The sequence below is a fragment of the Oncorhynchus clarkii genome, chromosome 2, assembly GCF_045791955.1.
Source record: "Oncorhynchus clarkii lewisi isolate Uvic-CL-2024 chromosome 2, UVic_Ocla_1.0, whole genome shotgun sequence".
NCBI classification, from domain to species: Eukaryota; Metazoa; Chordata; class Actinopteri; order Salmoniformes; family Salmonidae; genus Oncorhynchus; species Oncorhynchus clarkii.
This window is the reverse complement of record NC_092148.1, coordinates 90,133,090-90,149,784: the sequence shown is the minus strand read 5'-3', so window position 1 is coordinate 90,149,784 and position 16,695 is coordinate 90,133,090. Positions and strand designations below refer to the sequence as shown.

The following is a 16,695-nucleotide window of genomic DNA, read 5'->3' as shown; positions in this document are numbered from 1 at the left end:
CACTAGAGGCTTTGATACTGTCCTCCCACTAGAGGCTATGATACTGTCCTCCCACTAGAGGCTGTGATGCTGTCCTCCCACTAGAGGCTGTGATGCTGTCCTCCCATTAGAGACAGGAAGTTGAATGATTCAGCCGTGCTAACCCCACAGGAAGTTGAAGGATTCAGCCGTGCTAACCCCCAGGAAGTTGAATGATTCCGATTCCGAGGGGTAGTGTGGGCGTTTTCTGAAGTCAACCATCTTCACTGTTTTGTATGTGTTGAGTTTCAGGTTATTTTGAATGCACCAGTCGGTCGACCTCTCCATTGTGTTCCCATGTATAATAGAGAGATATACTGAGTATTAAAAACATTAGGGACGCCTGCTCTTTCCACGACTAGAGGTGAGAGCATGAATCTTGTATAATGATCCCTGGTGTAGAGTGACTAGAGGTGAGAGCATGAATCTAGTTGATCCCTGGTGTAGAGTGACTAGAGGTGAGAGCATGAATCTTGTATAATGATCCCTGGTGTAGAGTGACTAGAGGTGAGAGCATGAATCTAGTTGATCCCTGGTGTAGAGTGACTAGAGGTGAGAGCATGAATCTTGTATAATGATCCCTGGTGTGGAGTGACTAGAGGTGAGAGCATGAATCTTGTATAATGATCCCTGGTGTAGAGTGACTAGAGGTGAGAGCATGAATCTTGTATAATGATCCCTGGTGTAGAGTGACTAGAGGTGAGAGCATGAATCTTGTATAATGATCCCTGGTGTAGAGTGACTAGAGGTGAGAGCATGAATCTTGTATAATGATCCCTGGTGTAGAGTGACTAGAGGTGAGAACATGAATCTTGTATAATGATCCCTGGTGTAGAGTGACTAGAGGTGAGAGCATGAATCTAATTGATGATCCCTGGTGTAGAGTGACTAGAGGTGAGAGCATGAATCTTGTATAATGATCCCTGGTGTAGAGTGACTAGAGGTGAGAGCATGAATCTTGTATAATGATCCCTGGTGTAGAGTGACTAGAGGTGAGAGCATGAATCTTGTATAATGATCCCTGGTGTAGAGTGACTAGAGGTGAGAGCATGAATCTTGTATAATGATCCCTGGTGTAGAGTGACTAGAGGTGAGAGCATGAATCTTGTATAATGATCCCTGGTGTAGAGTGACTAGAGTGAGAACATGAGTCTTGTATAATGATCCCTGGTGTAGAGTGACTAGAGGTGAGAGCATGAATCTAGTTGATGATCCCTGGTGTAGAGTGACTAGAGGTGAGAGCATGAATCTTGTATAATGATCCCTGGTGTAGAGTGACTAGAGGTGAGAGCATGAATCTTGTATAATGATCCCTGGTGTAGAGTGACTAGAGGTGAGAGCATGAATCTTGTATAATGATCCCTGGTGTAGAGTGACTAGAGGTGAGAGCATGAATCTTGTATAATGATCCCTGGTGTAGAGTGACTAGAGGTGAGAGCATGAATCTAGTTGATGATCCCTGGTGTAGAGTGACTAGAGGTGAGAGCATGAATCGTGTATAATGATCCCTGGTGTAGAGTGACTAGAGGTGAGAGCATGAATCTTGTATAATGATCCCTGGTGTAGAGTGACTAGAGGTGAGAGCATGAATCTTGTATAATGATCCCTGGTGTAGAGTGACTAGAGGTGAGAGCATGAATCTAGTTGATGATCCCTGGTGTAGAGTGACTAGAGGTGAGAGCATGAATCTTGTATAATGATCCGTGGTGTAGAGTGACTAGAGGTGAGAGCATGAATCTTGTATAATGATCCCTGGTGTAGAGTGACTAGAGGTGAGAGCATGAATCTTGTATAATGATCCCTGATGCAGAGTGACTAGAGGTGAGAACATGAATCTTGTATAATGATCCCTGGTGTAGAGTGACTAGAGGTGAGAGCATGAATCTAGTTGATGATCCCTGGTGTAGAGTGACTAGAGGTGAGAGCATGAATCTTGTATAATGATCCGTGGTGTAGAGTGACTAGAGGTGAGAGCATGAATCTTGTATAATGATCCCTGGTGTAGAGTGACTAGAGGTGAGAGCATGAATCTTGTATAATGATCCCTGGTGTAGAGTGACTAGAGGTGAGAGCATGAATCTTGTATAATGATCCCTGGTGTAGAGTGACTAGAGGTGAGAGCATGAATCTAGTTGATGATCCCTGGTGTAGAGTGACTAGAGGTGAGAGCATGAATCTTGTATAATGATCCCTGGTGTAGAGTGACTACAGGTGAGAGCATGAATCTAGTTGATGATCCCTGGTGTAGAGTGACTAGAGGTGAGAGCATGAATCTTGTATAATGATCCGTGGTGTAGAGTGACTAGAGGTGAGAGCATGAATCTTGTATAATGATCCCTGGTGTAGAGTGACTAGAGGTGAGAGCATGAATCTTGTATAATGATCCCTGGTGTAGAGTGACTAGAGGTGAGAACATGAATCTTGTATAATGATCCCTGGTGTAGAGTGACTAGAGGTGAGAGCATGAATCTAATATGATGATCCCTGGTGTAGAGTGACTAGAGGTGAGAGCATGAATCTAGTATAATGATTCCTGGTGTAGAGTGACTAGAGGTGAGATCATGAATCTAATATGATGATCCCTGGTGTAGAGTGACTAGAGGTGAGAGCATGAATCTAGTATAATGATCCCTGGTGTAGCATAAAGAGTCCGAAATATGTTTTTTCCAGCTTCACTTGTTGCGTCCTGTTTGTCTGGAAGTCAGTGATCCATCTTGACAGATGCAGCTGGACACGTTCAACTGAGAGAGTTTGTGTTGCAGCAGTTCCCGGGATGATGGTATTAAATGCAGAGCTGTAGTCCACAAACGATAACCTTGGAAATAAGTCTTTGGGTTATGGAGGTGTTTGAAGATGTAGTGCAGATAACGTGACATCAAACACACCCAACGCCTTTTGAACAGCAGCAGGTCATATCCTGACGTACAGTATGGATGTGTCCCAAATGGCAGCCTATTCCCTACATAATGCTCTATGGACCCTGGTCAAAAGTAGGGCGCTATGAAAGGAATATGGTGACATGGAAACCTACTACAGTGCCTTCGGGAAGCCTGTTTTTCACACATTTTGTTGAGTTACAGCCTGAATTTAAAATGAATTAAATTTAGATTTTTTTTTTTTTGGTGCTTGGCCTACACACAATATCCCATAATGTCAAATAGGAATTATGTTTTTTAAAATTTGTACTAATTAATAAAAATTGAAAAACTTAAATGTCTTGAGTCAATAAGTATTCAATCTTTTTGTTATGGCAAGCGTAAATAAGTAAACATTTGCTTTACAAGTCACATAAGAAGTTACATGCACTCTGTGTGCAATGATAGTGTTTAACTGGATTTTTGAATGACTACCTAATTTCTGTACCCCACACATGAAGTTATCTGTAAGGTCCCTCAGTCCAGCAGTGAATTCAACCAGAAACACCAGGGAGGTTTTCCAATGCCTCGCAAAAAGGGCACCTATTGGATGGGTAAAATTTAAAAAAAAATATTCCTTTGAGCATGGTGAAGTTATTAATTACACTTTGGATGGTGTATCAATACACCCAGTCACTACAAAGATACAGGCATCCTTCCCAATTCAGTTGCCGGAAGGAAACTGCTCAGGGATTTCACCATGAGGCCAATGTTGACTTTCAAACAGTTAAGAGTTTAAAGGAAAACTTTGTGATTTTGAAGCCCTTTATCTACTTCCCCAGGGTCAAAGGAACTCTTGGATACCAGTTTTATGTGTCTGTGTCCAGAATGAAGGAAGTTAGAGGTAGTTCCGTGAGCCAATGCTAAGTAGCGTTAGCGCAATGACTGGAAGTCTATAGGTATATGCTAGCACTCTTCATATTTTCAAGCATGGTGGTGGCTGCATCATGTTATGGGTATGCTTGCCATCAGCAGAAACGGAATAAAGGTAAGCACAGGCAAAATCCTAGAGGAAAACCTGGTTCAGTCTGCTTTCCAACAGACCCTGGGAGACAAATTCACCTTTCAGCAGGACAAATGCACCTTTCAGCAGGACAAATTCACCTTTCAGCAGGACAAATGCACCTTTCAGCAGGACAAATGCACCTTTCAGCAGGACAAATGCACCTTTCAGCAGGACAAATTCACCTTTCAGCAGGACAAATGCACCTTTCAGCAGGACAAATGCACCTTTCAGCAGGACAATAACCTGAAACACTAGACCTAATACACACTGCAGTTGCTTCCCAAGACATCATTGAGGGGCCTAGTTACAGTTTTCACTTAAATCGGCTAGAAAATCTATGGTAAGACTTGAGAATGTCTGTCTAGCAACGATCAACAACTAACTTGACGGAGCTTGAAGAATTTAAAAAATAATAATGTGCAAATATTGTACAATCCAGGTGTCCAAAGCTCTTAGAGACTTACTCAGAAAGACAAAGACGATTGGAACATTATTGACCAGGGGGTTGAATACTTATTTGATGAAGATATAGTAGTGTTTTATTTTTTACCAATGTTCAAATCTTTTTTTCCCACTGACGAGTATTTTGTGTAGATCGTTGACAGAAAATGACAATTAAAATGCATTTTAATGTAAAAAAAAAACTAAAGTAGGAAAAGGATTGTAAATAGTTGAAGGCTGTTTATAGTCACGGGTCTATATGTATCTACATAAAAACCTAGCCCTAGATGAGCCACTCACTGCACCTACTGGTGGCCAAGATAGGAATGTAACAGCACATGACAGATGAGATTTAATCCCCAGTGTGTTCCATTAGATTAGTCTAATACGTATTGCATATTAATAGAGAAGGCTGTTAATATCACAGTGGGACTTTTAAAAAGTCCTGTTCGTTTTAGAAGAATATGTATTCCTTTCATATCAATGATTTTCTGAGCCTAGATTCAGCCATAATCTAATGAACAGTATCTAGCCACTATAAAGAGAAGGCTGAGGCTATATTATAGGATCATTACAGTTTGAAATCTCATTTGCCGCACTTTGGTGCCTTATCTCCTGTGGCTCCGCCTAACCCAGGTAGGTATGTGTGAATACGAGTGTTGGTGAATAAATCAGAGGAGAGCCCGGAGGGGGAGGAAGGTTGGAGAGGAGGCGGATGGATGGAGAGAGAGAAAGAGGCTGATAGGGAGAGAAGGATGGAGAGCAGAACAGGCTGGAAGAAAACAGATATATCCTGGAGCCAGGCCTCTCAGTGGGAGCTGCAGGACAGCCAGCTGTCTTCCTTCTTCCTGTTCTGTATGGTATTGTACCAACTAGAGGCCACACAGAGTTCAGCTACCTCAACATCTCCACCTCTCAGCCTCGATCTACATACAAACTACTCAAAGCAAGTCTCAACCTTCTCTCTTTCTCTCACCACTTTCTCTCAACTTTCACTTTTTCTCTTTCTCTCTCTTTTCTTTCTTTCTATCTTTCTCTCAAACCTCTTTCCATAACGCACCCTGTAACGTGGTTGTGTTGCAATGCGGAGCCCCTGACCTTGTTGTTATTTTGCATAACTGTCTTGGTTTGCATTGTGTTTGTTTATTTGGTTGTTCAATGATTAATTTGTGGAGACTAGAGCAACAGCCCCTGTAGGGCTGGATGCAGTAGGAGGGTGTTAGCATCTAGGCTTCCTGTAGCTTATGCCTCACAGAAAACACACACACACACTATGCTCTCTCAGCTGAACATAATAAGGCTTAGTGAGAGTTATTTCTCTGCTGGAGTTTCATCAATGGACAGATGCTAATCTCTTCCTCCCTGTCACTGGGTCCTGTTGTTCTCTTCTGACCATATTTTTATACCTTTATTTAACTAGGCAAGTCAAAGTATTTTCAATGACGGCCTAGGAACAGTGGATTAATTGCCTGTTCAGGGGCAGAATGACATATTTGTACCTTGTCAGCTCGGGGATTTGAACTTGCAACCTTTCGGTTGCAACCACTAGGCTACCCTGCCACCAGTACTGTTGCTACCTTGTTTATATGGTGACAATCACAGCATCCCTCTCTTTCTCCTGATGTTCCTCTCAGCTATGTACATGTTGTTTCAGGATGTTTTGTTTTTGTAGAGGTTTGTTATTAGCCTGGTCCCACATCTGTTTGTGCTGTAAAGCTAACCGTTCATTGGGACACAATGGCGACACAAACAGATGTGGGACCAGGCTAGAGTTGCGTAGATTCTGTTATAGGGGATGGAAAATGGGGTTCAACATGAAGTCCTGTAATACCTCATGTAAGCCCTCTAATTCTCATTTTGCTATGAAAAGTCTCAAAAGACATTTCAAACATGTAGGTAGTTTCAAACATCCTAGATAGTTTTAACTAGATCTATCCTTACCTTAATGACCTAATCCTCCTGTTCAGGAAGAGGTCTATCCTCAATGACCTAATCCTCCTGTTCAGGAAGGGGTCTATCCTCAATGACCTAATCCTCCTGTTCAGGAAGAGGTCTATCATTAATGACCTAATCCTCCTGTTCAGGAAGAGGTCTATCCTCAATGACCTAATCCTCCTGTTCAGGAAGAGGTCTATCATTAATGACCTAATCCTCCTGTTCAGGAAGAGGTCTATCCTTAATGACCTAATCCTCCTGTTCAGGAAGAGGTCTATCCTTAATGACCTAATCCTCCTGTTCAGGAAGAGGTCTATCCTTAATGACCTAATCCTCCTGTTCAGGAAGAGGTCTATCCTTAATGACCTAATCCTCCTGTTCAGGAAGAGGTCTATCATTAATGACCTAATCCTCCTGTTCAGGAAGAGGTCTATCCTTAATGACCTAATCCTCCTGTTCAGGAAGAGGTCTATCCTTAATGACCTAATCCTCCTGTTCAGGAAGAGGTCTATCCTTAATGACCTAATCCTCCTGTTCAGGAAGAGGTCTATCCTTAATGACCTAATCCTCCTGTTCAGGAAGAGGTCTATCCTTAATGACCTAATCCTCCTGTTCAGGAAGAGGTCTATCCTTAATGACCTAATCCTCCAGTTCAGGAAGAGGTCTATCCTTTCCTTAATGACCTAATCCTCCTGTTCAGGAAGAGGGATCTGTTTCACAGCAGCAGTAGCTGCCGCATACATAACAAACTTTTGAAGGAGGTGAAACAAGGTTCTGCATATCATGTTTAGTTTCCTGTTTGGTTTTGTTTCCTCCAGATGAGAAAGAGGAGGGTATTCTCGGCAGCATCCTCCTGCCTAGCTTTCGAATATCTATGCTGTCTGTCGACGACCACATCAACAGAAAATATGCCTTCAAGGTCAGTACTCACTACTTGTTTTCATCCTTTTGTCAAACAGTTTTTTTGGGGGTGGGGGGGGGGCTTCAGTAGTTGATGCTTTATATTTGATGTCTGAGATTCCAGAGCTAAGAGGAAACAAGTGAGAGATGCATTAGAAGGTAGAAAATGCCAGTTGGTTCGATTTCTCTGGGAGTGGTCCGAGTGAGGGGCCTAATTGGACGAGCCTAATGGGAGGGAAATGTAACCTGAAAACTATCTGTTATTGGCAGGGAGGTTTGAAACTCTTTTTTTTATTGGTCTGTTAACTGGTGATATTGCCAGGCTAGCCAAAACTCCATCCCGCCAAAACGGGCTGCAATTTCAGACTTTTCAAAAAGCTCTTACACAAAAATGGCATCATCATTTTCACAATATATACTGAGTGTCCAAAACATTAAGAACACCTTCCTAATATTTAGTTGCACATCCCCCTTTTTGCCTGTAGAACAGTCTTTATTCGGGCCTCCCGAGTGGCCCAGCAGTCTAAGGCACTTGAGGCGTCACTGCAGAACTATGTTCGATCCCAGGCTGTGTCACAGCTGGCCGTGCCCAGGAGACCCATGAGGCGGTGCGCAATTGGCACGGTGTCGTCCGGGTTAGGGGAGGGTTTGGCCGGCCGGAATATCCTGGTCCCATCTCACTCTAGCGACTCCTTGTGGCGAGCTGGGCGTCTGCAAGCTGACTTCCGGTCGCCAGCTGCACAGTTAAGCGAGCAGTGTGTCAAGAAGCAATGCGGCTTGGCAGGGTCGTGTTTCGGAGGACGCATGGCTCTCGACCTTTGCCTCTCCCGAGTCCGTAGGGGAGTTGTAGCGATGGGACAAGACTGTAACTACCAATTGGATACCACGGAATTGGGGAGAAAAAGGTGTAGAAATGTTTTGTCAGGGCATGGACTCTACAAGGTGTCAAAAGCGTTCCACGGGGATACTGGCCCATGTTGACTCCAATGCTTCCCGCAGTTGTGTCAAGTTGTCTGGATGTCCTTTGGTTGGTGGAACATTCTTGATACACACAGGAAACCCAGCAGCATTGCAGTTCTTGACACAAACCGGTGGGCCTGGCACCTACTACCATACCCAGGCCAAAGGCACTTCAATCTTTTGTCTTGCCCATTCACCCTCTGAATGGCACACATACACAATCCATGTCTCAATTGTCCCAAGGCTTAAAAATAATTATTTAACCTGTCTCCTCCCCTTCCTCCCCTTCATCTACACTAATTGAAGTGGATTTAACAGGTGACATCAACAAGGGATCATAGTTATCACCTTGATTCACCTGGTCAGTCTGTCATGGAAAGAGGTGTTCTTTATGTTTTGTACACTCAGTGTATATAAAACACAGGCAAATCTTGTTTTTGACTGCACTGGGCCTTTAAGCATCGTTAGTAAGCTAAGAGTTTAGTTTGGGTTGCAAAGGGAGGATATACAGGGCATACGGAAAGTATTTAGACCCCATGACTTTTCCCCCATTTTGTTACTTTACAGCCTTAAGTCTAAAATGGATTAAATGTCCCCTCCCCCCTCCTCAATCTACACACAATACCACATAATGACGAAGCAAAAACTGTGTTTTAGAAATGTTTGAAATGCACATTTACATAAGTGTTCAGACCCTTTACTCAGTACTTTGTTGAATCACATTTTGCAGCGAGTCTTCTTGGGTATGACGCTACAAGCTTGGCACACCTGTATTTGGGGAGTTTCTCCCATTCTTCTCTGCAGATCATCTCAAGCTCTGTCAGGATGGATGGGGTCCGTTGCTGCACTCTCCAGAGATGTTCGATCGGGTTCAAGTCCGGGGCTCTAGCTGGGCCACGCAAGAACATTCAGAGACTTGTTCCGAAGCCACTCCTGCGTTGTCTTTGCTGTGTGTTAGGGTCGTTGTCCTGTTGGAAGGTGAACCTTCGCCCCAGTCTGAGGTCCTGAGTGCTCTGAAGCAGGTTTTCATCAAGGATATCTCTGTACTTCGCTCTGTTCGTCTTTCCCTCAATCCTGACTAGTCTCCCAGTCCCTGTCGCTGAGAAACATCCCCAGAACAGGATGGTGCCACCACCATGCTTCACCATAGGGAGGGCGCCAGGTTTCCTCCAGACGTGACGCTTGGCATTCAGGCCAAAGAGATCAATCATCAGACCAGAGAATCTTGTTTCTCATGGTCTGCGAGTCCTTTAGCTGCCAAGCGGGCTGTCATGTGCTTTTTAAAGAGGAGTGGCTTTTGTCTGGTCACTCTACCATAAAGGCCTTATTGGTGGAGTGCTGCAGAGATGGTTGTCCTTCTGGAAAGGTTCTCCCATCTCCACAGAGGACTTCTGGATCTCTGTCAGAGTGACTATCGGGTTCTTGGTCACCTCCCTGACCAAGGCCCCTCTCCAACGACTGCTCAGTTTGGCCAGGAGGCCAGCTCTAGGAAGATTGTTGATGGTTCCAAACTTCTTCCATTTAAGAATGATTTAAGAAGGATGGACGCCGCTGGGTTCTTGGGAACCTGCAATGCTGCAGAAATGTTTTGGTACCCTTCCCCAGAACTGTGCCTCGACACAATCCTGTCTCGGAGTTCTACTGACAATTATTTCGACCTTCTTTCGACCTCATGGCTTGGTTTTTGCTCTGACATGTCAACTGTGGGACCTTATATAGACAGGTGTGTGTCTTTCCAAATCACGTCCAATCAATTGAATTTACCACAGGTGGACTCCAATCTAGTTGTAGTAACATCTCAAGGATGATCAATGGAATCAGGATGCACTTGTGCTCAATTTCAGGTCTCATAGCAAAGGGTCTGAATACTTTTTCGAATGCACTGTATTTCTAAAAACTTTCAGAGTTTACCAGTGAATTGCCAGTATTTTGGTATCTTTCAAGGATTTTATGTACTCTAATACAAAACCATCTAGTGTCCCTTTTTGGGTACTTCAGATTATCACAAGTATCTGTAATTATCTCTGGCCTTGTCACGTGTAAAATATAATAAATAGTTAAATAAGATTTTTTTTTAAACTTTTTTTTAAAACTAAAAGAAATAGAATGACAAATCTATAAAACATTATCCTAAATATAAATGATATAAATATAAATGAATAAGTGAAGACCGTTGGTATTTTAATGTCACTGTTTTATCATGAATGTCCTTTATATTTGTTTTACACGTTTTATTTATTTAGTTAATTTCAATATCTATTTGTTGTCAAATGTTTTTTCAAGACTGGTGGCGGTTGTGACGAGCTGCAGAGCTAATATATTAAAACAAAGGCCATTGTTGATTTAAACGCTTATTTCATTAATTAGGCTATTTTCTCTTGAACCATATGGTCTATCCACTAGAAACTCAAGGACAATAAAACATGAATACTATATATTAATAAAACATGTTTTAAGTTATTCAAGTATAAATTACCAAAAGTTACGATAGATTGCCATCGATTTTCTGTTAATTACCAAAAAAAATGACTGAAGATTCTGGTAACTTTAGTAAATTGCCGGTAGTTTTGCAACCCTCGTCTGGGTCAAAGAGAGGAAAAATAAGGCTTGTTTTTGGCATGTACCGCTACTGCTTTAAGCATTGTTAGTAAGCAGCAGAAGCTACAGCATAACGTTTCGCTCCAATAGCCTCTTGAGTCCTGCGGCAACCAGTTATATTTCATTTAATGGCGTCTCTCTCAGTGCTGTGGCTTTTTCTCTGGTCTGGTTCCTTTACAAAGCCAGAGGGAGGGAGAGACGAGGGTTTCGGCTCAGCCCTGCCAAGCAGCACAGCCACACACAGACGCCCAGGAGTCTGCCCAAGCTTGGTCTCTCGAACCAACCACACAGACTCAAGTTTCCATTTCCTCAGAGAGAGAGAAGGGGGCGAGAGCGAGCTGAGGGAGAGGAGGAAGAAACAGAGCTCTGCATGATTCCTGTAGCTCTATCATAATTATAGAAGCATTTCACATAACGCAAAGGGAAATGTAATGAGGATAACTCGGCTGTATGCCAGTCATGTTAAAAGGGTGCTAATTAGATTTTCACAGGTTAAAGCTTTTCACACTTGAATTGGCAAATTCCTTCTTCAATTCACATGTGAGGTGAAAACACGTTATTCTTTTCACATGTGAAAAGGTGGTGTTAACATGTGAACTTTATATTGGATACATGTGAACATATGTAGTCACATATAGTAGACACATATAGTGTCTCTTGTGTTTTCACATTGTCAAACTGCAAATTACACATGTGAATATGCAATTGACATGTGAGGTGAAAACACGTTATTCTGCTCACATGTTAAAAGGTGGGTTGCATAAACATCACCACATAACATTAGAATATGCATCAAAAGTCTCAGTGCAAAGTTACACTATTATTATTATTATTATTATTATTATTATTATCATTATTATTATTATTATTATCATTATTATTATTATCATTATTATTATCATTATTATTATCATTATTATTATTATCATTATTATTATCATTATTATTATCATTATTATTATCATTATTATTATTATCATTATTATTATTATCATTATTATTATCATTATTATTATTATTATTATCATTATTATTATCATTATTATTATTATCATTATTATTATTATCATTATTATTATTATTATCATTATTATTATTATTATTATTATTATCATTATTATTATCATTATTATTATTATTATCATTATTATTATTATCATTATTATTATTATTATTATCATTATTATTATCATTATTATTATTATCATTATTATTATCATTATTATTATCATTATTATTATCATTATTATCATTATCATTATTATTATCATTATTATTATTATCATTATTATTATCATTATTATTATTATCATTATTATTATCATTATTATTATTATCATTATTATTATCATTATTATTATTATTATTGTTATCATTATTATTATCATTATTATTATCATTATTATTATCATTATCATTATTATTATCATTATTATTATTATTATTATTATCATTATTATTATTATTATTATCATTATTATTATCATTATTATTATTATCATTATTATTATTATTATCATTATTATTATCATTATTATTATCATTATTATTATTATTATCATTATTATTATCATTATTATTATCATTATTATTATTATCATTATTATTATTATTATCATTATCATTATTATTATCATTATTATTATTATCATTATTATTATCATTATTATTATTATTATTATTATCATTATTATTATTATTATTATTATCATTATTATTATTATTATTATTATTATTATTATCATTATTATTATTATCATTATTATTATTATTATTATTATTATTATCATTATTATTATCATTATTATTATTATTATCATTATTATTATCATTATTATTATTATTATCATTATCATTATTATTATTATCATTATTATTATTATTATCATTATTATTATCATTATCATCATTATTATCATTATTATTATCATTATTATTATTATTATTATTATCATTATTATTATTATTATTATTATTATCATTATTATTATCATTATTATTATTATTATTATTATTATTATCATTATCATTATTATTATTATCATTATCATTATTATTATTATTATTATTATTATTATCATTATCATTATTATTATTATTATTATTATTATGATTATAAAAAAACAATTTTTACCAGACAAACCGGTCTCACTTCAAAGCTAGCTTCTCGTTTTTGGGCCACAATTGAGTCGTAACCCCATCCTTGTGGGTATTACCGCACTAGCTACGAATGACGGAAAAGTACTACAACACTCACTTGCTCGGCGACCAAACACACAGGAAAAGAGGAGATGCACTTTTAATATGGTTATATGGTTTCTTCTAAGTGCATGTACATAGTAGTTCACCAGCGTCAACACTTGGTTTGGAATGTAATTACATGTTAGTATGGCTAATAGCTAATGCTAGCCAGCTGGAACTAGCTTGGTAGCACCGGTTCTCATATTACGTTGAGAAATGGTGCATTCTGGGTATTTCCGAAGATATCCGGAAATAACTTAATAAATATGTAAAAACGCTAAAACATAACTCAACCAGATCGTGACAACTAAGTTACTAAGTCTTTGTGACCACATTGTGTTACATTGGTGAGTAAAAACTCATCCTTCTTTCCCTTTAAACTTTAAACTCTCCATATTCCTGTCTCTTGTGGCGAACATGGCAGTTTCACAAGTCCCTTATTCCTCACTGACTGTTGTTACAAATGAATTTGTGGATGGCAAAGGAATGACTGCCTTTTGTTTGTCAGGCTCTGGTAAACAGGATATTGGAAAAAAAAGATTACTCATTCAATGTGTTCTTGTCTGTCTCTCTCTGCTGTCTTCCACGCACACACTAACAATGCCTTGGTTTGTCTATTGTGAGCGGATCTTGAGTGAGGAGAATCGGCTGCCAGTTTACCAGTCCAAGTGTTGCACGGTAAGTCCTGATTCCATATTAGTGGCATGCACATCTTATGAGTCATGGGTTTAGATAGCCTACATGGGTGAACGGTGGTGTGGATATCCACAGCCCACTGATTCTCACGTTCTTCACCTGCTGTCAGCCAGGATTTACTCTCCCACAATATACATCTGCTCAAAGCAGGGAGGATGTAAACTAGTCACTGATGCTGTCAAAACTAATGACCAGCGCTCCTTAAGAAGTACATGAAGACGTGTGTGTGTAGTTGAAGTCGGAAGTTAACATACACCTTAGCCAAATACATTTCAACTCAGTTTTTCACAATTCCTGACATTTAATTCAAGTAAAAATTATCTGTCTTAGGTCAGTTAGGATCACCACTTTATTTTAAGAATGTGTAATGTCAGAATAATAGTAGAGAGAATGATTTATTTCAGCTTTTATTTCTTTCATCACATTCCCAGTGGGTCAGAAGTTTACATACACTCAATTAGTATTTGGTAACATTGCCTTTAAATTGTTTAAATTGGGTCAAACGTTTCAGGTAGCCTTCCACAAGCTTCCCACAATAAGTTGGGTGAATTTGGCCCATTCCTCCTGACAGAGCTGGTGTAACTGAGTCAGGTTTGTAGGCCTCCTTGCTCTCACACACTTTTTCAGTTATGCCCACACATTTTCTATGATATTGAGGTTAGGGCTTTGTGATGGCCACTCCAATACCTTGACTTGGTTGTCCTTAAGCCATTTTGCCACAACATTGCAAGTATGCTTCGGGTCATTGTCCATTTGGAAGACCCATTTGCGACCAAGCTTTAACTTCCTGACTGATGTCTTGAGATGCTGCTTCAATATATCCACGTAATTTTCCTCCCTCATGATGCCATCTATTTTGTAAAGTGCACCAATCCCTCCTGCAGCAAAGCACCCCTACAACATGATGCTGCCACCCCTGTGCTTCACAGTTGGGATGGTGTTCTTCGTCTTGCAAGCATCCGCCTTTTTCCTCCCATGGTCATTATGGCCAAACCGTTCTATTTTTGTTTCATCAAACCAGAGGACATTTCTCCAAAAAGTACGATCTTTGTTCCCATGTGCAAACCGTAGTCTGTTTGTTTTATGGCAGTTTTGGAGCAGTGGCTTCTTCCTTGCTGAGAGACCTTTCAGGTTATGTCGATATAGGACAGATTTTACTGTGAATATAGATACTTTTCTTCACAAGGTCCTTTGCTGTTGTTCTGGGATTGAGTTACACTTTACGCACCAAAGTACATTCATCTCTAGGAGACAGAATGCGTCTCCTTCCTGAGTGGTATGACGGCTGCGTGGTCCCATGGTGTTTATACTTGCGTACTATTGTTTGTACAGATGAATGTGGTACCTTCAGGCGTTTGGAAATTGCTCCTCAGGATGAACCCGACTTGTTGAGGTCAACAATTTTTTTTCTGAGGTCTTGGCTGATTTCTTTTGATTTTTCCATGACGTCAAGCATAGAGCCCCTGAGTTTGAAGGTAGGCCTTGAAATGCATCCACAGGTACACCTCCAATTGACTCAAATTATGTCAATTAGCCTGTCAGAAGCTTCAAAAGCCATGACATCATTTTCTGGAGTTTTCCAAGCTGTTTAAAGGCACAATCAACTTAGTGTATTTAAACTTCTGACCCACTGGAATTGTGATACAGTGAATTATAAGTGAAATAATCTGTCTTTAAACAATTGTTGGAAACATGACTTGTGTCATGCACAATGTAGATGTCCTAACTGACTTGCCAAAACTATAGTTTGTTAACGAGACATTTGTGGAGTGGTTGAAAAACAAGTTTTAATGACTTCAACCTAAGTGTATGTAAACTTCCGTCTTCAACTGTATATATATATATATATATATATATATATATATATATATATATATATATATACATTGTAGAATATATTATATACAATATATATCAAAATATTTATATATACTGTATATTCGTAAAAATAAAGTAAAACCCTTAAACGAGTAGGTGTGTCCAAACTTTTGACTGGTACTGTAGGTCATAACCTTCCTTCATAGTGAGGGTGCTATTGTAAAGAAAGTTTGAAAGGAGAGGGAATTTCCACCCCAGTCCAGACAGACTGATCTGACTACAATGTTGGCTTTCGAAACTCGATGAAGTCAGGCTATAAGACACCACATCCCAGTTGAGTCAACTAACCGGCTGTGTTCTCTCTCTCTTCCTCTTCCAGGTAACCCTCTCTTCTCTTGGCAGGCGACTCATCCCAACATGCGGACCTACTACTTCTGCACAGACGCAGCCAAAGACATGGAGTCTTGGATGAAGGTGATGACAGATGCTGCCCTGGTGCACTCTGAGCCTATCAGGAGGTTCGTATTCAATCACTCAATCAATCACTCAATCAATCAATCAATCAATCAGACAGACGTTTTTGTCTTGTTTTGCCATTCACTCAAGATGTCTGTAGTACCAAAACAGAGACACTATTTCCCATTCATGTGAGCTGTGATGCGCATATTGTCTTAAAATGCAATTTAGCTCCTGAAGTGGGAGGAATAAATTATCTAGATTTAATGCGAGTGTTTGAATGACGGTAATCGCATTGATAGAAATATGAAGGAGCTGTTCTGTTTCACCGTTTCACTTCTCTTTTCTCGTTAGTTGTGTGAGCTCTGTTAACGGCGCTCCTCGTGTTGTTTAGGAAACAGTCTCATCGACCTCGGCATATTCCAGTCCTCTAGAGGGCTACGGAAACACTTGCGCTTCACTGTTCCATAACCTGGCAGTTGTCAAAGCCTTAATATGGGGAGGATAACTCTTGTGTTGTTGTTGTTGTGTGTCCTGGATACACGATGCAGGTGTAGCATGATGGATACATTAGCTACAGTACATGCTGTTCTGTGTGTGTGAACATGTGTGTGTGTGTGCGTGTGTGAGATAGATGCGTCATGTTGGGGGGGGAGGGGGGGATTAGAGCAAAATAAGTCACCTGGCAACCTGCCTTCACTACACGGGTGA

At 39.5% G+C, this 16,695-nt stretch overlaps 1 protein-coding gene across 11 annotated transcripts in view; it reads left to right on the top strand.

Moving 5' to 3' along the window:
* The window catches only part of LOC139376083 (pleckstrin homology domain-containing family A member 5-like), a 238,970-nt gene that overhangs the window by 155,678 nt on the left and 66,597 nt on the right, over nucleotides 1-16,695 (top strand). For all 11 annotated transcript variants that reach the window (XM_071118271.1, XM_071118296.1, XM_071118288.1 and 8 more), the window contains 2 exons: nucleotides 7,134-7,234; nucleotides 15,931-16,046. In XM_071118271.1, the coding sequence (XP_070974372.1) occupies nucleotides 7,134-7,234; nucleotides 15,931-16,046 (217 nt within the window). The remainder of the gene's footprint in view (nucleotides 1-7,133; nucleotides 7,235-15,930; nucleotides 16,047-16,695) is intronic.